Here is a 27971-nt window from a genome sequence, read left to right on the forward strand (position 1 = left end):
ACCCAATTAAATAATTAATGCTATCAAATGAACAAATTAGTCTGTCCGACTGAAACAATCAAGTATAATTTGACGTACCAAACGAGACGTAAAAATAGAATATATCAATTATTTCATTCACTTAACACGTAATGTTATACATTACATTTTAAGTAGTTCCCCGTCCACATAAAAATTTTCCTCGTCTCTTTTCCCATTACATTTTTTTTTCCTTTTATTGATCAGTATGTATGTATCCTAATCCACCTCCAACCTAAAAGCCCAAACCCGTCCGGCTTTAAAGGCTGTTTTTTTACTAGTCAATGAGAATTTTTATAACAAAGTCCAAATGGACACCGTACAAAAACTCTGCAGATGAAAGTGTGCGTTGAGAAATTTTATGGGTACAAATAGATTGAAACTAAAATTGTAATGTACCGTATATCATATGATTCAATTACCATTAATCTTATAAGATTGGACATTACTTGGTTCCTGACCAGTAAAAATTTAATTTTCTCTCCCAATGACAAGGACCAATTAATTGTCTTTTCACACTTGCACAATAGGTGGAAACTCAAAATCTTTGGGTAAGAGGTGGCACTATGAGTTGTGTTTGAGTTTAGGTAGTTTTATCTGCACATTCATTTTTATCTTGCACACATCATTCTCAATTTTTTGCATTTGGATCAAATAAATTGAAGAAGAACAACGGATAAAAATTAGCAAAAGTATGCGAAAAGTAAAAAATAATGTGTGAACATCAACCCCATTCAGTTTATCCACTTACTTTTGTGTCATAACCCACGAGAATAATATTTTAAAAATAATAATGTAATAGTAATTACTCATACTATTCGCTACCAAACCAATACATACTCGTATCATTTCATAACAAAAAGGTCACACCTGGATAATCTTACCACTATATATGCAACATAATAAGCAGTGGCAAATTCAAAAAAAAAAAAAAAAAATCTTGGGGGGTTAATGAGGAAATAGAGTGCGCAGAGTGCAAAATTTTTGTACGAAAGCATGTAGCATTTAGTCAAACAGTTAGTGGGCTATAGTCATCTGTCGAGCCATATTGCGCGCCTATCGACAACTTCCAAGCGGTCTTTGAACAGATGTCAATATATGCAAGAATGTTTGTCGATAGATGACAACAACACATACACAAAAGGCAACGTTGAGTGCTGCGGAGCATCACTCAAGCATTTTGTCCCACACCTTATGTGCACGAAGTGTTTACTATTTGGACAACCAAGGGGTCATCGAAGGCACTCCCCATCAATTTTTTCGGTTGCTACTAATAATAATCTCACTATTATGTTATAATATGAGTGGAAAAAAACCTCCTAGAAAGAGTGGAAAAATCTCATATACTAAGAAAAAATTTAAAAAGAATTATTTTTGTCACTCTAAAAATTTTATTTTTCACTCCGAACTTCCGATAACAGTTTTCAATTTCTTATGGAAGCCCAAACGATCCTTGACCTAATCCACTCTAAGCCCATTACTAAGCTCGAAAAGCCGTCACAATTCAAATGATGAAACCTTAACGGCTAGTTTCGCCAACGTGTCAAATTCGACGAACCACACGCGCCAACGGTCACATTCCCGTTCAAGAAACCCCGTTCACCAAACCACCTCTTTATAATCCTTCCAAACTTTATCCCAAAGCCATCGACATTTCTCGTCTCTTCAAGAATTTGAATATCAGCGCCCACTGTTTTCTTTCTCAGATCTCCAACTTCCGATCCGTCGATCGTTTTTCCGACGACCCTTTTCGTTTCTCAGCGACTTTTCAATTCGGATTCAATGGAGACTCCATCGTCAATCAGGAGAGTCACGAGGTCTCAGACTTCGGTCGCTCAGAACAGCAGCAACATTCCCCTTTCAAGTGAGTCCTCTCACTTTCTTTTGTTTCCTTCCAAACAATCGAATGATCGTGGAAAATAAAATATGGGTACTTAGGGTTCTTGATGCATGGGTTTTAATGGGTTTATCTTATCAAAAGTCTGATTTTCTTTTCTTGAATATGTAATTTCCAATCAGAATCGGGACATTTTAATACTTGGGTTTTGATGGGTTTATCATAAATTTGATTTTCGTATCTTGAATCATTAAATTTTCAATCAGAAATCAGGATTTTAATACATGGTTTTCTTTTCTTGTTTTGTTAATCTTTCTTCAGGAAAGACTGAAGATTCTGAGAAGGCTCTCTCAAAATCGAGACCAAGAAATGGGAAGCAACAAGAAGATCGGTCGGCACTGATTGACATCACCAACGATTCTCCGATTGTTGGACTTGCAATGGGAAGCTTGGAGACTCCATCATCGGCCATACTCAAACAGAGAAGCTGCAGAGCCAAGAACACACCTGGGTCCGGAGAGGCCTTGCTGAGAGGTCAAGTCAAGACCCTTTTGCAGCAAGTTGAAGAGGAGGCTGAGTTCTCAAAGATATCGCTCGAAAGCCGCCCTATTTGCCTTATTCAAGGCCTTATCGCCAACTCTCCGATGGGACTCCTGGCGCCAACGCCAGCGAACACGCCACAGGTCTCTGATCTCTCTGTTGGTGCAAGTGGAAGCAACAAAGTTGGTCCGAGTTGTGAGCAACCTTCTCTTGTTCAAGAACAATTAATTTCTCAGGTTGGTTTCTTCACCTATTTATCATCTGGTGCAATAATCTGATTGTATTTACTTGTTTTAACTTTTAGGTTTGCCTCAAAAAATTGTAAATTACTGATTATTTTTTGTTCATCCATGAAAATGTGGTAGGTGGTATGTGACATCTTAGAAGGAAAAAATCAGGGGAGCCTCGAATCTCAGAAGAGTATCCTGAGCCGCTCTCTGCTGCTGGATTTCTCCGAGAAGTCCGAAATCTCCTCACTTTCATCAGAGTGCTCCTCTGTGATTACCGACAGCAAGGAGAAGTCATCATCCCCAGATGATGACAATGCTTCCATCTGGTCGATGCAGGTCAATGCTAGCACCCATGATGAAGATGAGGAAGAAGCAACCGATGAAGAAGAAGACTATTATCTGAAGCTGAATGAATGTTATGGAATGGAAGAAGAAAAGAAGCAAGATGGAGGATACAATGTGGATGAGCTTTGTGATGGCATTAGCAATATTTGCGTCGATGAGACGAGAAGGATTCCCAAGTTTGAAGGAAAGCATACCAGATTTGCGTATGACAGTGAAGACGAAATCGTTGAAGAAGAAGAAGAAGAAGGATCTGCAAAGACTCCGGAATCATCTTCACCAGGTGCCCTGCGGCTGAAGGGATTGCCAACACCAAAGGGGAAGCACCTACGGTTTCTTGAGGAGGAAGATTGATAGATTCTGGTTTCGAAGTGCTGAAGTTGTTTGGTTTTCTTTCTTGATAACCATGTTAGCGAAAAGCTTTGTTTTTTGTTTTGGATTTCATGACACCAAAAAATGACATGATTGTCATTCATCACTTTGATTTTTAATGAATGAAATATTCTTTGCTAGTTTTAACCGGTTGGTGCTTCTGTGTTAATCATCAATTCAACTATGTTAACTCACTGGTTTCAAATTATTTGGATGCAAGTTTAATTGCACATCATTGACGAGAAGGCGAGGCACAATTTGTCAGCAGCAGGCTCGTTTCCTGCGGGAGATGGCCACCATTCCTTTCTATCTGCGGTAGCCGATAGAAACTGAAGCCTCCGCAGCAGCAGGGTCGGGTCCGAATCTTGCATCCCCTCTCAGATACCAAAATGTTATCCTGGAAAGTGAGAAGATTTGTTTCCTCTTTGGATACATCGAAGGGTGGTTGTGCGGCTAACGATACGGGTCATAAGTAGCTAAACTCTAAATACAGTGAGAAGTGCTCCACGCCTCCATTTCTTGCATCGTGTTCATTTTACCCAGAGTACTCGTCGGCAACACTGGTGTAAAAATCCATGGAATTCAACGAACAAGTAGTACATTTGACAAACTTCAAAACCTTGCCCCCGGATCTTGCTCATTTCCCATAAATAAAATACACATACGACATGTAATTTACAATGAAACCCTACTCATGTCTTTCCACATCGGGTCACTAAAAGAGCACCAATATGTACATAAATAGCACACCGTCCGTCTGAATAGATTTATAATCTCTTCTCGACTCTACAATATCTGTGCTACAACTTTAAAACCAGGGGTGCCACGTTGGATCCATCATGCATAAGTTCCTCGGAGTCAAGGCAGCTTCAACCAACTCAGTCACTCCGCGCTGCACTGACTGCGGTGGTTCCATGCCATTATCCTCCTGAATGCAGCACAACACACATGACACGCTTTTAGAGACGATAAATTAGCAATTGGTTCAGGATTCTTAATCAATTTTTGAAATCGATAAACCCTCAAACTTATAGAGGAGTGTTTAGGGTTTAGGAAAATCGATAAAATCAGCACGAACAGCATAAATTATCTTAAATTGAAAAACAGCATACCACTGTTTAGATAGAAAAATCACTGAATGCATTGTTGCTCATTTTATGAGACATGCGCTCAAACTCAATATCATTGCAAGTGATGCGAAGCTCTATGTTATTTAAAAGATCGGAGGCACTGGTTACCTCTTCGGAAAAGTACTGTGGGGCAATTCCATTGATCCGGCCAATAACATGCTCGACATTGGCGATGACCTTCTGCTTGAAGTCAATGGGGTTCATATTACCCCCTCCAGCAAACGGGGCCATAGGCATCCCGAGGGAGGGTCTTCTCCAAGACCAAGACAGCAGCTCATCACGGAAAAACATAGCCAGCTGATGCCACAGATGTTGACTTTGCTGCAATAGAGAAAGATTGAGATTTAGGACACATAATCTCTTTGCTTACATGCTCATGTAGAAAGCAACTGCCAAGAAAAAACTCACTTTGGGTGAAACCACAGCCTGTGCTGCAGCACACATTGCCGACACAATGAGGCCTTCCACTCCAAAATGGGAGAAGAAAGCTTGCATGTTCCTTGTAAGACGAAAAGGCACTGGCTCATTCAATTCGACCATTCCATTTACATCATATGCAGGATGAAAATCGGTTTGAAATATTTTTCCTGTGTTCTTAGCAAATAAAATTTTATTTGGGGACCTCCCTCCAATTTGTAGCATGAGAGACATAAAACTCGAGAGGGCCAACTGGATGGCAAACTGCTTTTTGAAAGTCCACATATGGTTCCCATTTAACAGAGTCTTGTACATGTATTGGGAAAAAATGCCGTCAGATACAAGATTTTTTGTTATGTCATTATAAGCTTGGAGGCGAAGGTCTACAACAGCTCCGTTAATGACTTGGCCGGATACAGCCGGATTCAATTGCTCCTTGAAATAGGTTATGGGAAGATCCGCCTCCTTGTCATTCCTTGAGCAGTGATTCTCATACACCTCAAGAAAGGTGCTGTACATCAAATCATCTTCTACCATTCGGACCTGCACATACAGCAATAGTATAATAAAATAAAATAACATAAAACAATTTCCTTCTTCTCTACATGGTTACAATAGCAACCACATTTGATGCAGCGTATTAATGAGAGGTGGGTTTATGAGCACTTTGGTGATTAATTGGTCACATTCATGCATCTCACTAATTCATACCTATGTAACTGCTACTGCACTTGTCTCAGGTTCATGCATTACACTATGTAGTCTTTATTTTGCATCTACGCATCACCTAGCTATGTAAGGGTGGCTTGTACCCTTATTTTGATATTAGAATAATCAATCTACAGACTAAGTTTGTCACATTGAGAGTGCTAATTTCCTATTCAAGGCTTCCTAGTAGAATACGAAGATATTCTTCTAGTTTTCTGCTTTCGTTCTGCATCAACATTCCAAAGAGAAACTAATGACAAACCAACCAGGACCTAGTAAAATAGCCCCATCCCTTGTCTAAAAACCAGGAGATGTCTTCAAGGTGGGGAGTTACGTCTAATAGTTATATATATATATATATATATATAGAGAGAGAGAGAGAGAGAGAGAGAGAGAGAGAGAGAAATAATCTAATCCCTCAAATGTGAACAAGGACAAACCTGGGACCAAACAGGAATGATGATTGGGGTGTGAATGGATATGTGGCGTCGCCTTGATTCCTTGTGCTTATCAAACATTTGGTTCATCACACGGAAAAGCTGCAATATTCGTTCATCACTTCTAGCATTAGGGGTTAAAGATGTCTGAACAATAAAATGACGTTGAGAACCATCAGAGCCAATAAGAGTCAAACGCCGGAAACTACTTCCATGTCTTCGCACTATTGGTATATCAGCTCCAACCCTGTCTAACTTTACTGCATGGTCGGGTGCAATTTCCTGCAAACATAACAATCATGTTGTTTCATATAAGAAAATGCACTGAGAAAAGATATAGAATTTTGAATCAACTTGATCTGAAAGCATTTATCAAAAGCTTGATAGTCATTCAACATAATAGAATCAACTTGGGATACAACCACCTCCTTTCATCCCATGACACAGGAAGACCAATCAGATAACTCATAAAGAATAAACAACAAAGCCCGGACAATGATAGGAGCAGAAATGTGCAAACACTGATTTAGTTACCTGATCGCTAAAGTACTGTCCTGGAACCTCCACATCAACAACATGGAAGTCGCGCAACACCCTGCTTTCCTCTTCCAGCTTCAAGACAGCTGGAAATCTGTCCTCAACATTGCTCTGGAGGACATTTTTCCAATGCTTTAACCGCTCAGTCAATTCAGAGAGGGTGGCTGGGAAAGTAGTAGTACTCCCAGGATCAAGATCACGCTCGAAATCCTGTTTGTACTCTCTCACAAAATCAACGTGCTTATTCACAGCATCTTGTGAAAAGCAAGCTCTACAAACACCGGAGAGTTCCTTCTTAAGCGATTGGGGAACTTCAGCTGTTGTGGCAGTTGGGTACTTGTAACAGCGGTGGAGCAAGGCGTTAACCACAGCTAGAAGTCTCTCCTCTGGCAGAGTGACAAACCTTGAACCAATTTCAGTCAGCAGAGTCTGCACCCAGAAAGTTAACAAAATGAGGATTGACTTTTCTTAATTGTTTGTGTTAATAAGATGAACTTATTAACACACGCACACACCCACGCACGCGCACGCACACACAAATATTTAACTTCTGAGACGGAGATATCACACCTCAAGTTCACTAGCCAAATTAGTATGTTTGCTTCTAAGAGCCTCCATTATATCCTTTGCAGCATCAAAAGCGCTGGCAGCAGAGGGTACTGAACCCAAAGCACCATTACGCCTTAATGCACTCTGACCACCATCATTGACTGTTGAAGAACTCTGTTGCTCATTACCCTGATGCATGCCACTCTCGACAACTGTGGACCTTTCAGATTCTTGCCCATGAGAGTTTCCACCATCATGAGAACCAATTCCACCAGATTGGGCAGTTTGGTGAACTTGGTTGTCTGAGGATAAACCAATGCCACTATGACCTTGTACTCTAGCATTCCCATCGGCTAATCCAATTGAACCAGCACTGGCACCAGAGGCACTTTGCTGTATCCTTTGAGCCATTGCCATTCTACTACCAAGTTCAGCTTTATTTGCAACATCACGCCGTTCAAGCAAGTATGTGCGCAGCCAGTAATATAGGGCCTGAGATTATAATGCTAGAGATAATCAAGATTTATGTTGGAGTGAAATACTGCATTGAATTTTATTTCCTTTGACAAAGTTAACATAACATTGTACCTGGGGATACACAGTGGCGATTTTTAGTAGGACGAGTTTGCAATGGGGAGCTTCTGTCCTCTGCAAAGAAAGTAAGAGTTGTGGAATCCAAGAAAGCCAGACCCAGTGGGGAATTTGGTCAATATATTTATCAAAAGACCTCCCAACATGTTCATTGGGAGTATCAAAGCTTAGAAGATATAAAACACGAGCTAGATGATTTCTTGAGTTAGATATCCCAAATTTGATGCCTTGAAGAAAGCAACAGACAGCATACTCCAACCATGTCTCATCATTCCTTTCTCTGTAAGCCTGTGCAAAATAAATAGAAGATAGGTTACGCACCAAAATTTCAAAAAAACTTAACATCATCAATTGTAATTGAAGCACATTACAGGATATAGGTTATGCACCAAAAGTTACAAAAAAAATAAAAAAATAAAAAAAAAGCCTTAATATCATCATCGTATTTGAAGCACATTACAGGACATACCATGTCACAATAATTTCCCCAGCTTATCCATCCTTTAGGCACATTTCTGAAAAGGCTGACAGCATTGGAGTATGAAAGATTAGCACCTTCATAATCATTTAGCTTTAACAAGAAATCCCCCTTCAGACGAAATATTTCTGCTTTATGTTTCACAGGAAAATACTCTAAGTTTGTGCTGTTGATTAGATTGAGACCACTGGTAAGCTCCCCTTTCATTTCCAGATAAGCTTTTGCCTGTTCTGTAATCTTAACAAAGGCCTCCTGGTAAAATACATGGAAAGAAATTAGAAACCTGTATCTAGGGCAAATAGAACTGGTTTATGGAAGGATATCACCAAAACAACGTATCACAGTTCAACAATATAAAACATGAGAAACGCTAAGGAGACTCTCTCAAAGTGGGACTCTACATGGACTGTCCGCCACCTCATCTTTTTGGCACATTGTTTTATAATGTTGGCACAGAAATTGTGCCACAAAGGTGAGGTGACGGAGAGTCCATGGAGAGTCCCACTTTTGAGAGTCTCCTTAGCATTTCTCATAAAACATTAGCTACGGAGGATCGCGCTCATACAACATCACCTCAAGGAGGTTCAAGATGATAATTTAACATAATTAATATGGTTACAAGTTGCAAAACATTTACCAGAAACGAAAATCATACATTGAGGGCTTTCAACATATCAGCTAGTAACCCCCAGAATAGAGTCATTGGCTTGTACTGGAGGATGTTCATAAAGCCCCAACAACCATGTTTTTGCTCATTTTTTGAAGGACAGAAATAAGCAATTAAATCAAATACAATGTAACGGTTGTTATTATTACCTGCACTTCCATCGTTGAATGGCCGTACATCTTTTCAAGTATTGAGACACAAACATCGTAAAGGCCTTGCTTACGACCAATGTGAGCAAGCTTATTAACGTTCCAGGCTTTGTCACGATAACCAAGGTGATGAAGTTGTGGATTCGTTGTTGTAAAATCTTTGAATGCTTCTATGACTGCATTGTACATTTCATTCCTCCATTGTAGCAAATCATACCAAACAGACATGTTATCCCATTCATTTGGAGTTCTCAGCCTCCAAGTCTCAAGAATGTCCTTGAGATCAGCATAAAGATTTCCGTGTACACCAACCACAGGATTCCCAGAAAGTTTGTTTCCATTGGCAATGTCCACAAGAATTCTTGAGGACTCTTGAACTTCAACTAGCTGTTGGAATTGCTGTAAGAGAGGAATCCTAGCATGGATAGACATCTCCGGCAACTGCCACCACTGATCCAAGGCAAGATCAACACCTTTCCCCACACTGTTCTCAGCATCCCCCACACCATTTGCATTTCTTTCATGAAGCAAAATGAATGATTGTATAAGCCGAAGTTTCGGAGTATCTTCCACCTGAGCCTTTGTAAGTACCTGATCCTTCAAGTATACCCAATCAGGCAATTTCCAAAGAGTATCAAGTAGTACTTCGTGATTCTCAATACTTTTTCCATATTCTACCAATGGTTCCCATTCGCTGAGTTGACCAGCACAGTACAGCCATTGTTCTTCCCAGAGACACATCTCGGCCTTCGGCACTGTGTTATTATATGTGCCTTGAGTTGACTTAAGCATAGCTTGGTAAAAGAGGCTTTGAGCACGCTGCCAGTAGCCATGCTGAACTAGCGAAAGCCCAGCTCTAGTTTCTGCAGTGATTGACCTTTTCTTCCACAATCCACACCTCATGTCTTCTTCATTGAGCAAACGATAAAGTTCCGCAAGAGACTCGGAGCACTTTGTATCATTTGTGAACAACATGACATGACTTTCCAGCAAAGCCAATGCTATGTGCCATGCATTGTAAGTTTTCCCAATATATTTAATGAGCTCACTTGGCATCCGAGGCTGAGGGTGGCTCAACTGAAGCCCTTCCAGAAGGGCTTGCACAACATTTGGTCTGCTGCCTTGCTGCTTCTTATGATAATCTTTTGAAAGCAGAGCAATCATTGGTTTAGCTAGTGCAACCTGCTCTTCCTTGTCTAAGGTCACCCAGGCAATGGGAAACACCAACACCCACAAATGATAAGCGACATTGGCATCCGCATGAGCAAGCTCTCTCAGTGGAATAATAAGATCAGCCACCTAGAACAAGGGAAGAATTCAAAAGAAAAAGTCAGAACTTTCCATTTGAGTAGAATATCAATTACGCAAGCTTGTTTGACGATGGCTTGCCACCAACAACAGACAAGGGAGCGAAATTACTTAAACCTATTAAACATAATTAATAGTAACAGAATCTGGAAGAGAGAGTTAGAAACCAGGCATTATTTTAGGACAAATGTAATAAAACATTAATGTATGTGATTGTGACCATTACGCCAAGTGTCATGAAGTGGTATTACAAATCCATCAAAATTATAACATGTTCTGGGACTCTTAACACCATGTCAGTATGCCAGATTGTCTCACCCTTGCCAAATAGATTCACCAAAGACAAATTTAATGAACCATCATACCTTGAGTTTGCTCATCTCATTCAAAAAATGTGCATGCTTACGAACAAGGGTATCAAATGTTAGAGGAGCATCCTCTGAACCCTCTGGGATATCAGTGACCTGCTGGTGCATTGCAGAAGGGTCTGGAGAATCTAAAACCAAAAGTGGTGGCACCCTTGCAGAGTTTGGAGGAAGAGTAATAGGTTTATCCTCGACTAAGATTGCTAAAAGAAGATCAAGGCCCTGTTTGAGCCAGAAGACATCACCCAAGGCTTCCCAATCCTGAAGGTGAATGACATACTGAAGCCTAGCAAACAATGTTTTCCCGAGAGATTCATGATAAAGCGAGAAAAATTTCATCCGTAATTCAGGATCTCTTGCACGTAAACCAAGCATGAATTGCCTTTCCACCTTCTGAAACACCTCTTGACGCAGGGAGAAGGGATATCTGGAAGTCAACCAAATATTTTAGCATATCCTTTTATTCAAGTACAACAAAAATAAACTCAACTACATTACTTACTTATTTGAATCAGCACATAATCCATAAAGAAGCTGAAGATATTTTCTGTCCCACTCTTCAAGAGCAATTGAGAAGTTTTGTTTATCAACTTGTGAAAGCTTCTGAAGAAAGGAAACTATTTCCTTTGGAGTGAGAAAAGCATTTGAAGTGACAGATGAGCCTGGTTTTCCAAAGTCATCTTCAATCCAACCTTTTATTACCTCAAGTATGCAAAGAAGCACGCTAGCATCAGTGCCTTTCTCAGAAAGCAAGGCGTTTAGTATTTGAGTTACAGATCTTTTGCAATCTGGAACAAGCATGACCCTTTCACTAATAAGTTTCAGAACGGAGTTCAGATTAGAAATGACGGCTCCAACATCAACCCCTTGACGAGAAGAGGAAACTGCGGAATCCAGATCTTTTGTCTGGCCCTGAAATAGAGGACAAGGTTCACTAAATATAATTCAACTGAAGTGAGACAGGATATTATCCAATATTAAGACATCATAAAACAAACTATAAAGGGTGGTGCTATCCACACACCCCTTTGACCTTCCACACACACCCTTCCAGATGAAATATAAGTTACTAGAAGGGCAGAGAATATTGAATGAACTGTACAAATTAAAACCACTGCCTGATTGGTATACGATCACCAATTACCATATAGTCTAGTGGCATTTAGTCCCCACTTTTGATGGAGGAGGTCCTGAGTTCAAAATCTTGTGGATAAGAATTTGCGTTAAAGTTGGAAAAAAGGATTAGTAAACAAAGATAATTCATGCCAGATCACATCTGTGTTCCTCCAACAGGGCTGCATATTGTCATGGTTCTACTTCTGGCTGAAAACGTATGCTCCAGTCTCAAAGGTAGCATGTTGAGAATGAATCTCACATTGATGAGAGGAGGGACCTTGCATGGGCTTATAAGTAAGTTGGGATGCACCCCATATTGCCAAATGGTTTTATGGTGGAACCTCAACTTTCTTCAATGCATAGAACTATCCCACAACTTGAAGGCAACATAAATTCTAAATCCAGAAGACCAAGAATAGAAAACGCAATGATGTGTTTAAAAACCAGAAACCAAACCAAAGTAACAAAGAAAAGCAGATTACTGCCAGCTGATACAACATAATAAACAGATACCAACATATCATGGAAAAAGTAAGCAGCAAGTAAACATATACACAAGAGGAATAGACAAATAAAACTGACTAGATGACGAAGTAAATGAAATTTGATACAACGAAACAAGAATTTATATGAAACACGAAAGAGGTAAACATGAGAAAACGGACATACTTGTCTCAGATGAGAACTTGATGATGACCCCATATCTCGTGCCAGGCGTTGCAGAATACGGACAAAGATGTAAGGATCAACAAAGTTCTTTTGCACCTCTGTCAAGGTTCTAATTACAAGCAGCACAAAACTAATTGAATTAGCAGTGCTCTCCTCACTCGATGTCTGAGGAGCTGTAACAGTATTGATGTGCTTCTTTATTAGTTCATCAACCTTGTGATATATTAGATTCACATCTTGTGGAGTAGCAGCTGCTTCCAGAGGAAAAGCAACAAAGACCATTTTCAACAGGGAGCACAATGATTTTCCGGCATCTAACAGTTTATACTTGAAACATGGTTCAAGAATCTGTCAAAAAAAATGTCCCCATAACACCAAAGTTGAGTGCGGAACTCCAGGTAAGAGCAGACTTTGTAAGAGAAAAAGATAAACAGATGGTGGTGTAAGAACATACCTGGGAAATTTGATTGATGTTATTTCTGATGAATAAATGTGGCTGCTTCTCAAGGACCTTATTCATGACATCCAAGCCCTGCGCAAGGGCTGTGGAAGGGTCCTTGGACTGAGGCTGAATGCTGCTCAGAAACTTCTCTAAATAATTGAATTTAACATTGGCAGTTGGCCACACCTCCAAAGCTTGTGATAGAAGGTCTAACGCTTGTTTGTACATAATACTTGCTTCCTTGTCCTTGGGCTCTATGACCAAAGCAACCTGTTTCCAAAACCATGAAAGTGGTGAGACTATAAACTACAAACAAATATACAAGGACTCCATGACAGCTCAACATTAGTGCACCTAAAGAAAGATTGCCTATTCAATTATAGGTGACCTATAAACCAAGCATAAGACCATTCAAAACAAAACAAAAATCAAACAAATTCAATTATATATGGAGTACATAATGTCAAAAGTCCAAGATAGGCTTAGACATCTTTTCCATTCCCAGATGTTCCATGGAAGGAATGTCAACAAGCAAAGCGTCATCGGCCAGAAAGCTTCGGTTCAAATTAATATGCCAAATTGATGAGGTTTGAATACCAAAGTATTTTCAAAGCATCTCACTCATACATGAAACATGTGTGATAAGTTGAAGGAAAGGTGTTACCCTTATAAGGAAATTGATAATCATTTCCTCCATAGCAGCATTTGGCTTGAATTCTTCATCAGGTTGGCTAGCAGACCCAGGGGTCTCAATGTTAGGGATTGTGGAAGGCCCACTAGGCGACATTACACAGAGGGATTGAAGACCAGGTTCAACTTTGACACGCTTCGTTGAATCTTCAGGAAATGTAGACCCATCCACAGAGCGCTTAGGATCAGCAGGGCCTGGATTAAACCCCTCACTGTTCTGATTGGTAACATCACCATCCGCCACTACTTTCATTTCATTTTGTCTTTGTCTTTCCCATCCAACAACCAAACCAGCAAGTTCAATTGCAAGACGCCTGTTTTCTGCAGAGGTGTTGTAAGGCAATCCAAGGCGACTAAGAGAATTGACCATCTGAGGTACAAATTGAGCTCTACAGCTGTAAAAGAGATCTGAATGGCGCACAATAAGCTGAAAAATGTGAATCAGATTAGGGATTGAGTGGCCTTCCTCAACCAAAATTTTTTTGGTGTACCGTATCCAAATTGGCATACGAGAATCTCCAAGAGGCAATCTTCGTGGTAGTGCTGGCATTAGTATATCGAGGGCCTGCTTGACCAACATTTTATTCTCTGGTTGGCAAGTTCTCAGGAGTGCTACAAAAACCTGCATACTCAAATCAACCTCAGGGTACTAAAACAAAATAGTTTTTATTAACAAATTACTCGACAATGAATCCAAAGAATGCATTCTAGAGGGGTGCACGAGCTGTGAGCACATGCTGGTGCATTCCAGATTATCAACAAACAAGTATATACGTTTATAGACCACTCTTAACAATTTAAGATTTGGTAAATGGCTAAGAATTATAGGATTGATGTGATTTTCATTTCAAACACAAACGAGGGAAAAAGACCAATCGTCTGAGCATAAATAATAGCATAAAACTGATAATTCTATGAAAATTTGAGCATCAAAACCAAAATTTCCAAAGCATTAAAAGTTAGTGTCAATAAGGGGTTAACAGCTTGTGCCAAGTGCCAACAAAAGATTAAAATAGACATCATGCCCACAATGTGCAATACCTGGAGTATAATTTTTTCTGGGGCTTGATAAGCCTCCAAGAAATGGCAAACATTTACAAATGCCCACTGTTTACTGGCACTATCTTCGCGTTTGAGATGATTCCAACCAAATTTGATTAGTTCTTTCCTATGATGTACAAGGTCATTCTGCAGATACTTAAGAAGCAAAGTAGCAAGCTGCAAAAGTTCTATTCTCAAGGGCTCGTCATATTCAGCAGAAACCTATGGATATACAGAAATGGTGAGACAATTGAAGAAAATGTAATCTAGCGAAAAAAAATATGTACTTTTGATGATTTAAAAACAGAACTAAGGAGATGACACATAGTGGCACTGTAAGCCTTTAACTTTTGCAGAAAATATACCTCTTCTGGAGGATCGAGAAGTCTGTCAACAATTGTTTTTATTATAGTTTGGTCAACAACTTCCCAACTCTGATCATTTTGGAAGGAATGAGCAAGCATTGGAAGAATAAGCATTTGCATAATAACCACCAGATGATCATGACCAGGTTGCTTTGATTGGAAAAGATTTAAGAAATGCAAGAGAAGTGCTTTCTTAAAGTTAGGTGGATAACCTTCTGCAACCTGAGAACAGATGATGATTGCTTCACAAACAATCACCTAAGTAAAATACAAATGACATAAGACAGGGAGAAAAGTACGTACCTCAATGATATAAAATTCCTTCAGAAATGTAAAATCAATTCGAGTATGAAACAAGAAGATGGAGAGTATTTCAAAGAGAACATTCACTTCTGTTTTGTCATGCCGTAAATAATTCAGGAAGCATTTGACAAGCCATTTGCTTTCTTTAACCTGCATTTCAAAACATTAGTAAGTAAAGACTTCAGGGCCGCATAGTAAATGATACAGACCCAGTTAAAAAAACCGAAAGGTCATATAATTAGTTTAAGAAAGAAAGCAAGGGTTTTCCCCATCTCAAGATTACCCAATGGGTTAATTATACTAACAAGCCACTAAACTTGCCCAACAGATGATCAACAAAGAAAGTATAGAACTTCAATACAAAAAGCCACTAAACGTGCCTGCACTAAGTTCAGCTCCTGTTCATTCTGCAAACGGGATAGCCTTGCAGGTGACTTCCAAACAAGTACCAAGGTATCAAACACAATGCGGTTACTTTGTAGCCAGCCAGGTATCAATTTGACTAAATTTTTTATGAGTGCAAGTCCCCGAAAATAAGCATCTGGCGTTGCACCAGGATGTGCAGATGGGGGATTAGAACTATCAGATAGAGGCTTAACAAGACTTTCATCACCCAACAAAGCAGGAGGTGGAGTTGACATTCCCGAAGCAGTTGGCAAAAATTCAGGAAAAGCACTTGCAAGTATTTTCTGTGCTGATTTAGCAAGTTCATCTCTCAAAGGCTGGCCGGCATCCGATCGGACTATATACATAAACCTAGATATGAGAAAATATATTAAATGCTAACAAAGAGCACTGGATGAGTATGAACATAATTTAATCAATAATGATATGATGTGTCTGCCTGTGTATTTGGACATACATATATTTGTAGAGAGTTTATATACCACTTGGTCACCAATGACCATGAATACTTCCATGGTCAATCACCCCTGAATCTAAATAATGCCAACCATCCTATTTTAATTTGACAGTTGGTACCATGGATTTTCATGGTAAATGATGGCCAAGAGGTCATAAGGGCTGGGCATCAAACCGGCTGAACTGCGTAAATTGGCTGATCCAAACCGTGTTGGGGGTTGGTTCAGTTTTAACTGTCTATCTATACATACATACACATGCATGTATATCATATCTAAACATTACCTCCTGAAGTACTTCGGTTCACTTAATCGAGCAAGAAAATAATCAACCGCTAATGTCGCATAGCGATTCAAAAATTTTGTGAGTGGAAGGCGATATGGACTGTTGATCTCACTATATACTTGTCCCGGAAGAAGAGCTCCTTCCAATTCAATAGTTAAGGTTACAAGTTCATCAAGGAACTTTGATGCAGCCGTAGGAAGAAGGTGAAAAAGCTCGATAATAGCTGGAAAAAACACAAATGTAACATAATAAGATCTGTAATCATGCACATGTATAGGCATACAAGAAAAACACCAAGGTTAAACAACTGAAAATACATACCAGCTGCAATTTTTGGCTCTTCACCAGCCTTCCATGATTTCTGACTTTGTGCAAGTTTTTCAGGCTCTAACCATTTCTTTAGGTGTTCCAGTAGCTTGCCACCTAAGGTAACATTAAACCAATTGGACAAGAGTTCAAGAAGACGGGCCAGACCTTGCAGAAGCGGCATGCTCAGATTCTTCGTGTGTGCCAAGTTCACTAAAATAGGCCTAAGGCTGCTCTGCAGAAGTTCTTTTGGCATCCTCTGCTGATTAATAACCTACACAGCAATGGAGTACAGTTTTTTTACAAGAAGATGAATGAAGTACATTTTTTCAACAAAAAAAAAGCCCAATGTTTCCAGTATAGTGCAAGAAAAGCATATGCTGTAGAAAAGGAAATAAGAAACTAGATGATGTATAATATGTTCATTTATACTTCATGAATCACCCACCAAATGGATATGGCTCAACTAACCAAAACAAACATGACAGATCCCAGAAGAGTAACATTTCCAGAAAAATAGACAATCAAAAAGGGAGGCCAATAATTCCATAGAACAATCATCATTATACATCCAGGCATGCATTACAATACGACCAAAAAAAAAGATGGATAGACTAATTCAAAAGAAAACACCACCTGTCGCAGGCCTTCCTTGGCCACAGCAACAATTTCAGGCGTTCGACATGTCAAAGATTTGAAAAACATGGAAATGATCTTTGCGCGCAATTCTGAATGATTTGGAGTTTTAAAATCTGCCCACGCCATGGTAGTACAAAGTAGCTCAATGCAGGCTGTTCGAAGCTTATTTAATGATGTGGCCACTTTGGGGTTCATAAACTTCACAACCCACACAGTTTCATCAGCCTCAGCTATTTGCAATGCTTCTTGGAGAAAATTAACCAAATCTTGTGTCAGCTTGAGAAGAGGTGGCCTCAAGCCCAAACAGAAGTTTAAAGCTGTAACTGTCCCCACCTATGTGCCACCAAATCAAGTTAGAAAGAACTTCAACAAATTCTAGTCATAAACATTAACAACATAGATTACCTGTTGATCAACAGTTTTTGACCGGAGTGGTCTTGCTAAAATTTGCTGAAGCAAATTTTGATATAATGGCTCAAGTAGCTCAGATACCTCACTACCAGTTCTACTAGCTAAAAGTGCCAAACAGGACTGCACATTCTTTCTGACAATAATAGATGCATTGGGATTAAACAATTCTGCAGCAAGGAAATCAACCACTCCTTGAAAGCTTTGCCGGCGTGATTCACTGTTTGCTTCATCAACATTATTAACCACACGAAGAACCTGTGTAAGCACCTGACTTGTCTCTTCCTGCTCTTTGCTAGCATATATAGGAAGCCTTTTAAGAACATACACCAAACCGCGAACGATTCTTACTTGGAAAAGGCACAGGGTCTCAACAGTGACCTTACCAACCAAAGCGCCAAGTCCCATAACACCTCCCATCTGCGCTTGCCAGGTTGTACCATAGCAACAATGCAAAAGACGGGGCAAAAGTTGCTCAAAAACAGGGATGCGAACACTTGGGGGGGGAGAGTATACAGGATTTAATGATGGACTCGAGACCATCATTGGAGTACCAGGGCCCCTTGACATCAGCAGATCAGCATGCTTTGAGCGAGCAAGAAAGAGAAGTGTTTCACAAAAAACATTTAAAGCACTAAGTGCAGCCTTGGCATGGAGCCAGTTTTCATCTGCTAGCACATCAACTAGAGCATCTAAAAATATCAGAGGGTCTAACTCCTTGAGGTTCGAAGAATTATTAATCTTTGACCTGGAACTGGAACCCACTTGGGCATTAGATGAAAGCATTGGACCCCCAACTGCAGCATTGGCAACTGAGGTATTAGTTGAGGATGAATCAATATGGAACATCATCGCAAAATGGCGGCATACATTCACAACAAAGTCATCCTTGGGGTCCTGGAGATCTGCCTCCACACTGGCAGCAATGACAGTCATTAAGAGAGTCTTGAAAACAGACTTTTCAGCGATAAGTTGGGTCTTCGTCTTTACACCTAAGTCAGCCTGCAATTATGTCCAGATTTATTATAATGAATATACTATTTTTCTTTTTTCTTTCCCTTTTACGGGCTATATGAAAAGAAAACATAAAAAGGGGCAGGTAAAGAAGATATGGAATAGAAGTTGAAACAGAACAACTGTAACAGACAGAAAATGAGAACACAAAAGCTAGACAGAGTATTCTCTTTTCATTCTTTTTTGGTTGGGGAGAGGAGACTAAAAGTTTCTTGACAAAAAAGTTTAAAAAGATGAGACATGATAAACAATGGTGTAAGAATGAACATGATGTAGATAAGTCAAGGTATCATACAGACAATTAATATTCTAATACATAGATTCACTCATGCATTAACTGAATTTTTGTGCAGCATCTTCTCAGTAAAGCACTAAATAATGAAGATGGCCTTACAGTGAAGACCAATAACTGGATGACCAAATAGTTCAACCTTCACTTTAACACTATTATCCCAACTACATAGCCAAAAGTGAATATGACTAATATAAAGCAATAAAAGTTTTGATCTTAAGGTTCAAATCACTGGAGGACTCAGCTTTCAGCACTTAACAAAGTGATAACATTAAATCAAACTAACCTTCATGTCTGATGTTTCAGGCCGCTGCCAAGAAGAATCAACAGCAGAGACCAACAAAGTTGACAACTGACTAGGCGTGCCTCCATCGTCCTTAATCTTTTCAGGCAAATTAAGCTGGGACGATAAGCAAACACGAATAAACTTCAATGCCTGTTTTCGGTAGAAAGTATCAATTCCACTATTTTTGTGCATAACAGCTTCCACGGCAAGATTAATGCATCGATCCAGTGGCACCAAAAATGGGGTTGAAGGCTCAAATGTAAGAATCGTGCGAAGTCCATGCTCTGGGTTCTCCTTGCATTCAAGTGCAAGGGGTTCTTTGAGAAAACGCCTGTTACGACCTCCTAACTTGCCAAGGAGTTGCAATGCTTTTGCACCCCAAGGATAGGGAGCAGGCCTCAAGTGTGACCATAGGGTCAAAATCACCTCAGACATTACATTGGCCATGCTGGGTTCCAAGAAATCAGGATTCAAACTGTCTACCCAAAACTCAAGTGTTCTTAAACCTAAACTCACGAGATCATCACTTCCTTTAAGACTCAAAACAAGAGGCTTCATAAGACGGGGAAGGTGGGGTAGCAAAGAACTTAAGCGCGCAGGCAAGGTTAAGCACAACTCCAGCAAAAGGTCCCTCATATCTTCCCCTGTTGGACCCTCAAGCATCATCAACAGCATATTAAGACAGGGTTGTAACATAGGAATCAAATCCCTCAGAAGAAGATCAAATTTGCATGCTGCAAGTGCTCGAAACGTTGCATGAAGAAGTTTCATATAACCAAGAGGCTTTTCAACTTCAGTAGCATTTTTCATGCACACTTCCATTATAACAGGAACGTGAGGTTGCAAAATACGTTCAAAATCTGAAGGCGCTTTTGGAACTGCACCAAATATAAACTGAAAGAGATGCAATACTAGTTTTGCTGAAGGTGTATCTGGATGCTTCAGAACATCAAGTTTACTGTTTACAAGGTAATTAACCAAAACATCTGCAAAGGGCCGGTATACTTTAGGGGCTTGGAGAAGTGTAGAGAATATGTGAACCAACTGTGTGTTGCAAATCATGCACTCGAAAAGCTCAGGCATACACAACGAGAACATGTCCATTAAATCTCGAGGTTCCATAATAGCCAGAATCTGGGAAAAGAGCTGCAGCATTTCCCTCTCTTCATCCTTCTCCTTGAATAGAGCCAAGCAATGCACCCCACTCTTTAAAACGCCAGAAGCTTTCCGAACCTACCCAATAACAAAGTCATATTAAGGGATTGAGACGACAAAATGTTAGATTTCATTAAATGAATTTGGAATACCTCATCTTCTCGCATCCCTTTAAATGCCTGAGGCGCTGGTAAATTAGATGATGGTGAAACAAGCACCTGTGGGTGTGTTCCATGCGTAGAAGGAGAAACCTTAAACCATCAGAAATGCTGCATAAGATAACAAATGTTAACAGACTCAGGAATAACTAATAACATAGATAATAATACCTGTGAACGTGGCAAGTGTGCATGAGTGATACTCCATATGATAGTCTTCATTCCTGACAAATACAGCAAAGACTGATCAAATTATTTATAAATTAAAAAAATAAAAACAACCCAATTGAAGAAATAACTATCAGAAGTACAAGTATCATTATAAACTATGACATGGAGAAAAATAGCAAAAAATGTGGTGAGGATCAATTACCCATGACCAATGTCTTAATCAGATGCTTACAATCATTGACTTCCTTAGAATGTTCAACGGTGATCTGCAAATTCAAAACTGCCTGCAACAAAATGATATGCCACAAAGTAAATTAAAAATATATATACTGTGCTTCATGATAACGGATAGCTATTTAACAAGGTTCTAAAAGGCACTAGGAGCTAGTTGGGCGGCGGGTAGGGGCATTGCGCCTGGGGGAACTAAGCGGAGGCACAAGCGGTTTCTTTATTTTAATCAATGTTTTAAAAGGCGAAAGCCTGAGGCGAGAGGCAAAGCCTCATGGGACCTAAAATTATTAATATATATTATATATACAATTATACAATATAGTCGAATCAAACATTATTCAAAAATAATCAACAATCAAATAAAAAAAATCTTCACTGTAGGTGAGAAACCCTAACTTTAAAACAAACGCCCCAGCTAACACCTCAAGCACTCCTCGACCACACCTAGGTGATTTTAAGCCTACTCACACTGGGCAGAGGAGTTTTCCTCACCGCCCCGCCTCGAAGGCTGCCTAGGCGCACCTTAAGGCTTGTTTTTCAAAACACTGATTTTAAGTAAATAAATTATATAACATATAAATAAGTGTACTTATACATAAAATAAATAAATAAAACATAATAGTCTTAGGAAACATAAATTGCAAAATAGAATGATATATAAATTATAAAGTACTACAACATATTAAAAACATAGGGAAAAAGCATATAATGAGTGTTCAATTGTTCATACAAGTACCCAACAAGTATCTTGAAAACATAAAATGCAAAAAGGCAAGCTAGGCGGGCACCTAGGTGCTCTTTCTTATTTTTAAAAAACCTAGGGATTAATCGTGGCAGTGGCCAGCTACCTAGCGCCTAGGCGGGGCCTTTTAGAACACTGCTATTTAATCAAGCAATCAAAGAAATGGATAAATAGTAAGCAATGGAAGAATTTTCTTAATAAAGAAACGATCGTATTAAGATCAAAGGAAACAACTACGAGGTTGGTCATCAAGACCAAAACAAAAACAGAAAAAATACAGCTTACAAACTAGAGCATAGAAAACAACCCACCACAAACAAACACCTAAAAGCCATTGGAGAGCAGCCACTTTCCAGTCTAGCCTAATCAAAGAGAGAAATTCCCCTAAACTTTGAGGAAACAGAGGCCTAATGAGCAGCCAAAAACCAAACTCTGCTCCACAGCTCCGTGAAACCAGCTCCTTCAAAATCTTCAAAGATCCTTCTAGTTGTCTCCTTCCAAATGACCCAAATTATCGCATGAAACATACAACCCCACGACCTTGGCTTTCTTTCCCTCCCAAGGCAAAGCATGAGCTTCACTAAGGGAGGGGCAATTCCTCAGGATTACCCATGTGATACCCATCTCCTTAACATCTTCAGCTACAAACTCAGAGTCACCAGACAATGCAAGAAAGTATGGTCTATCGATTTTAAATCAGATTTGCAAAGGATGGACCAGTAAGGGGATAAACTAGAATAGGGGCGCCTCCTTTGAACCATATTAATAAAACTAATATGCATTGTGTTTCCATACAAAAACGGTCTGATTTTCCAAATAATTACAGCAATACAAGCAGTTTCAAAACCTGTGCTGCTCTCAAATTTCCTTATAAATCCACTGGCTTATAATCCCTAATGGTAACCATATTTACTACCATTTTTTAACATCTTTACAAGTGCAACACATGATAAACCTATACCCATCATTAAAAAGAAAACAAAAGTTTAAAACTTTAAACACAAAGTACTTTAGCATCAAATAAAGAGAGCGTGGGCAAGTGATACAAAGACAAAATATAAAGGGCAACTGGAAACCATAAAGGCATAAATGCACATAGAAACAGTATCTCAAAGAAAAGTTTGTTTGACAAAACTACCTGCACAGGGAGCTCAAGCTTTGACCTCAGAGTAGCACGGTCCTTTCCCTCCTCAGCCTCCTCCAGCAGCTATCAGGTAATATGAGACATGTCAGTATTGAAAAATAAGCAAGAAAGAAATAACAATCAACCAAGATCAGACGGATTTCAGCAAATGCAAAGAACCGCACAAGCATCAACTTCCCCAAAGTTCAGGAGAGAGTGCTGATCATGCCCGTTTAGCCAGAAATTGTAGTGTTTTTAATTTAACGACACTAAAGTTTGCTGGGTGGTACTAAAACAACGCTTCTCTTTAAAATGGGAAGTTTAAGGTCTTAGGTGGTGGGAAAAAAAAAAAAGTTAAAAGTGTTCTGGAACTGTTTGGTGCTGGTCAGAGAGGACTCAAGAGGAGTCACTGAATCTTTGAAGATGTCAGGGGGCTGGAAGTGGAGGAGGTGTGGGATAAGGTTAGGTTTTGGGTGGCTCTTCGGGCTCATGTTTCTCCTGTCTTTAGGAACACATCCTATCTGATCTTGTTCGAGATTGGAAAGCTGTAGGGTGTGTTTGAAGTGCTTTTAAATGACTAGCACTTTTGATGAAACTTTTGGAATCAATCTTTAGTAAAAATGCAAGTGAATTCTGGAAAAGCACTTGAAGTGCTTCCTGCAAGAAGCACGTAACTGGTGCTTCTTCCAAAATGCATTTCAAGTGCTTTTGGAACCCAAAAACACTTTCAGCAAAAGCTCTTTCAGTCATTTTAAAAGCACTTCCAAATGAGCCTGCAATGTCATGATATTCTACTATATTAAGATCGATGTAGCTTAGTAAATTATGTATATTTTGACTGTATGATGGACTACTTTTGCACTTTATAAGTACAGTTCTTTGTTTTAGATTAAAGTTTCTTCTTTTCAAAAATCAACTCCCCCAAAACAGAATTAAATAAATAAATTATTTAAATACATTGTCGAAAAACACATCTTTGTTTGAGCACCAAACAGTATGAAATGCAACACAAAACTCTTTTACTCACATAAACCATACAAAGACGACACACAAAAATATATGTTGACATAACTTAGCCCATCTGGCAATATGAAAGCTTTCACATGAAACAAAATTATCAACTAAACAAGATGCCCATGTGGTTAAGTATATAGAGCAATCAAAGATTACCTGAGGAATAGTGCTCTTGAAAGTACTAAATTTTCCAACAAAAGCATCCAATATACGCCCCTACAAAGAACCAAAATATTTATACGCTGAAGGAAAGAGAAAACTCGTACAATCAACCAATTCAAACCATTCTAGGAAAATAATTAGGCTGTAACTCAGACCAATAGAATTCGTGCTTCATCCATAGATGGTTGGTCAACACCTTTCTCAAATATAGGCTCCACCTGCGTACAGTGTACCAAAAAAAACAATACATAAAACTGAATACCCCAAATGAAAAAAACAGACAATCTCTTGAAGAATAGAGTTAGCATATGCACCAGATTCAGCATCAAGCGAGCACAAGTAGTATGAATGCTAAGCGACAATGAAGCATCATGCATGTTGCTCGAAAACAAGTATATAATTCGGGATAACTGCAGCATAAAGGTAAGCTTGTTAGAAAATAGTGTGAATTTGTGATTTAAAAGTACGACGAGAAATTGTTCCAATAAATATCAAACATTAAGCAATCAAATAAAAAAGGAAAAGAAGTGCCAGATGGGGCACTGATCATCAAAGGAAGAATATAAATGAAAAACACAAAACCCTGTTGATTGATTTCACACTTTCTCAATCCTATAAAAGGAAGGTTACTTTGGATCATAAAAGTCTTATTGGGAAGCATACTCATAATGCTGGACAACGAATCTTAAACAAAGTTCATTTAAGGATTCAGGTTGAACCAACTTCTTTTAGATAGGAAACCAACCTTCAATGAAAAAATAAATTAAGTAAAAGGGAGTTGAGCAAGTTTGTCCACTAAGCAAAACACGTAGGGCAAACCAAATACAGACACAAGACTAGCAAACCAACCATCAACATAAAGCTCCCACCCATGAACTACTAAACCGTCATTCTTCTCTCACTTTGCAGAAGTGCAACAATCAAGTCAATATAGGTAATTCTCAGAATGCATAATTGAAGGCTGACAACTGGCCTAATTGAAGATGATGAAGAAGAGGTAAGACTGTCCAATATAAAGTGAATGAAAAGTTGTATATGAACGATCAAGCCTCATTAATGAGAAGACAGTGATGGTACAGCAGTCTGGTTTTATATTAGGCATAACACAATAGAAATACCTGTGACAAGGAGAGGTCCGCACGAACATGATGAACAATCTCTGCAAGTAGACTATATGCCAATGGCCTCAAGGTCTCAAAGCAGGCTCGACCACTTCCAACCAGAACCCTGAAAATGTTAAAGAAGATTCATAAAATTGGAAAGGAAGTTAGCTACAACAATATTATTACTTCTCTAAAATGGAATAGTTGTTTGCCGTCAGGCGAATTCCAGTTACAATTGGAACTGGTTAGCATATAGTGAAACAGTTGTTTTTAACTAAAACATGTCAGAGAAGAATTGACAAGTAAAAATATGGGGATGGACACTACAGTTCTGGCAAGTGCAAGGTTGAGATTGTTGCAAACTACAAAGAAGAAAAATGATGTTCAAACAGGAAGCAGATAAACGTTCTAAAAGCTAATATCTTAGCACATACCATGACTCCACATAATAGGAAGCTAACCATTTATTTCTATTTCTCAGAAAAACTGCAAAATAAATCATTTCAATCTGATGGCAACCAAAATGTACTTTCTAGCATAAGACTAGTTAGGTGGAAGCAAAGATTCCCATAAATATTAAAAGAGCGACCCATATGCATCATGTGCCAAATGTTTTCTCTGGCCTGCCTCTGTCCTTAGCAGCAACATCTATGTACATCTCTCCAGCACATAATGCTTATTGTTTAACCATGAATACATTACAGAGGAAATAAACACCTCTTGAAATCTTTTCTAAGAATATGTTAAAGGCTACTAACAAGAACATATCTTCTCCATTATATGAAGATATTGCATTTATCAAAGATTTCAATAAGTCGTCTTGAAATAAAATTTCTGTATCATGGTTTTGGCAATTTAGAGGTCACCATATGATTGAGCCAACAGTGTTACCTTTCCTCCAATAGTGTGTCAATCAGAGGAAATAAACCTCTCTTGAAATCTGTTCCAAGAACATGTTTTAAGGCCACTAACAGTTCCTGCGCTCAACAATATATTGGTGATTCAGAATATAGCCATGGAAGAAGAAGAAAAGGATACAAGTGGAGAAAAAATAAATTAGAGACAAGAATACTTACCTTTCTAATCGATACAGAATCTGAACATGTAACAAGCAAATTGACTATACTTTTACATATGCTTTCCTCATGGGGCCTGATATAATCAGCAAAGCTCTTCAACAGATATGTTAAAAATGAAACTGTCTGCAATAGAAGAGAAACAAACTAGTAAACAACTAATGAAGAAAGCACTGATGGGTGGACAAAAACATGAAATTAACATAAGGCTACAAGGATACGTAAGAAAGAACAGTGCCCCGCTCACAGAATTTAATACATATAAATTCAGCCTAAAACACCTGCTTACCTTCACCTGTGCACCCTTCAACTCAATGAAATGAGTCCTCAAATGCAGAGGAACTTTTTCAGGGCCAGGAACAGATATAGCAGCAACCATCAAAGGCAAGAGGTGAGGAATATTGGTCTGCACGAGTCGACTATACAACTGAAACAAAAACATGACCACCAGGGGACTCTCAGTAATTATCTTGAAAGAACGGGTACTAGGGTTAAGTTGCCCACCCCCAGAATACCCACTACCACCAATACTACCGCCAATACCACCACCGATACTACCACCTCCAATACCACCACTCAATGATTGATCTGAAGAAGTATCCATCGGCTTAACATCTTCCGCGCCCACCGCCCCATTTTCAAAGAAATGGTTGACAGTCAATTTAAAGTTCTGGTAAACCTTGCAAACAAAGTCCAAGAATGGCTGAACTTCATTTTCCAGAGTCGGCCTGAAGTTCCTGAGGAGGTCAAAGATTATACGGATACATATTAAACCATTCTCTTCGTTGTCAGTGGTTAATACATGCATTGCAACCTTCAAGAGCTCCTGGACAAAAGGACGGAGTACTTCACTGTGGGGGAGACGATTGAGAATCTCCACCACAATATTCCGGAGCTTGTGTTCGGGATTGTCAGTTAACTGTGGCTTTGTAATTTTCTCAAGAATCATGGAAAATGCCTTAAAGTAGCATTTTAGAAAATTCAAGTACTCCGCCGTGTGTGCAATCTCTAGGCTGTCCCGAACCTCCATTGCCATCTGAAGCCTTGCCTGTATTGCTGTTCCAAATAAAAAGAAACTATAACATCTTGAAGACCCATCAATCAAACTTGGTTGAATAAAAAATTAAATCAAAATTAAGCTTTATTTATCATAGTTAATCGGGTCCGAAAACGAAGGCCGTGTTTGGTTTACTGGACATGCACTAACGGAAAAATAATTAAAATTTCCAGTGTCTTGGACTTCAATGCACAGGACGACGAATTTTTCTCAATTTACAATGGTTCGTTCGATAAAATTCAATAAAATTATAACTAAAGAAGGCTTAAAAGTTCAAAAACATAGTTGAATTATGCTTCACAGATACACACACACACACACACACACACAGAGGAAAGAGAAAGTACGGAGGTCGGGCTCGACGAGACGCCGAGCATGTTGCTCGAAATTCTGAACAGGACTCATGAGCTCTGAATCACCGGCACAAACCACAGAAAAACCCCAGCGTTCCCGGGAAGAAACCCAAAACGCAGAGGTCCGAGACTCCAATCCCCGCTAATTCCAAATGAAACTGCTTCTGCCGCGCGACTACCTCCTGCTTCTTCCACTCCAAGTACCACACTCGAAGCAAAACCCGAAGCTCCGCT

At 39.2% G+C, this 27971-nt stretch overlaps 2 protein-coding genes across 3 annotated transcripts; one reads left to right on the plus strand and one right to left on the minus strand.

Moving 5' to 3' along the window:
- The first annotated feature begins 1655 nt into the window (after positions 1-1655).
- Positions 1656-3486, plus strand: LOC103953486. The gene is made up of 3 exons (XM_009365223.3): positions 1656-1882; positions 2177-2631; positions 2761-3486. Exons 1-3 carry the CDS (start codon positions 1801-1803, stop codon positions 3319-3321), a joined length of 1098 nt encoding a protein of 365 aa, XP_009363498.2. The 5' UTR covers positions 1656-1800; the 3' UTR covers positions 3322-3486.
- A 464-nt stretch (positions 3487-3950) lies between these two features.
- Positions 3951-27971, minus strand: LOC103953542 (transformation/transcription domain-associated protein). 2 transcript variants are annotated; one of them, XM_048588693.1, is made up of 35 exons: positions 27732-27971; positions 26617-27383; positions 26328-26453; positions 26143-26228; positions 25267-25375; positions 24463-24558; positions 24304-24366; positions 24143-24202; positions 22988-23056; positions 21079-21160; positions 20877-20929; positions 20700-20765; positions 19393-20625; positions 17798-18802; positions 17390-17725; positions 16769-17027; positions 16448-16670; positions 15682-16057; positions 15302-15451; positions 14999-15220; positions 14634-14855; positions 13567-14214; positions 12915-13172; positions 12461-12808; positions 11178-11587; positions 10676-11102; positions 9003-10301; positions 8178-8438; positions 7706-7996; positions 7139-7609; positions 6566-6997; positions 6035-6313; positions 4878-5429; positions 4578-4790; positions 3951-4267 (listed from the first exon to the last, which is right to left on the minus strand). In XM_048588693.1, exons 1-35 carry the CDS (start codon positions 27787-27789, stop codon positions 4148-4150), a joined length of 11670 nt encoding a protein of 3889 aa, XP_048444650.1. In that variant the 5' UTR covers positions 27790-27971; the 3' UTR covers positions 3951-4147. The 2 variants fall into 2 exon arrangements, with proteins under 2 accessions (XP_048444650.1, XP_048444647.1); XM_048588690.1 differs by having other exon boundaries at positions 20700-20798.

Source organism: the organism of the source record quoted next, unplaced genomic scaffold (genome assembly GCF_019419815.1).
Source record: "Pyrus x bretschneideri cultivar Hongxiangsu unplaced genomic scaffold, Pyrus_bretschneideri_v1 Contig1, whole genome shotgun sequence".
Taxonomy (NCBI): Eukaryota; Viridiplantae; Streptophyta; class Magnoliopsida; order Rosales; family Rosaceae; genus Pyrus; species Pyrus x bretschneideri.

Excerpts from the sequence above, each read along its gene's own strand:
- LOC103953486 (XM_009365223.3), top strand. The coding sequence starts at position 1,801 with ATGGAGACTCCATCGTCAATCAGGAGAGTCACGAGGTCTCAGACTTCG. Across the intron at positions 1,883-2,176 it reads CAGCAACATTCCCCTTTCAA|GAAAGACTGAAGATTCTGAG; the intron begins GTGAGTCCTCTC and ends ATCTTTCTTCAG. Across the intron at positions 2,632-2,760 it reads AAGAACAATTAATTTCTCAG|GTGGTATGTGACATCTTAGA; the intron begins GTTGGTTTCTTC and ends AAAATGTGGTAG.
- LOC103953542 (XM_048588690.1), bottom strand. The coding sequence starts at position 27,789 with ATGAGTCCTGTTCAGAATTTCGAGCAACATGCTCGGCGTCTCGTCGAG. Across the intron at positions 20,799-20,876 it reads CACACTTGCCACGTTCACAG|GTTTCTCCTTCTACGCATGG; the intron begins GTATTATTATCT and ends TGATGGTTTAAG. Across the intron at positions 16,058-16,447 it reads GAACCGAAGTACTTCAGGAG|GTTTATGTATATAGTCCGAT; the intron begins GTAATGTTTAGA and ends TCTCATATCTAG.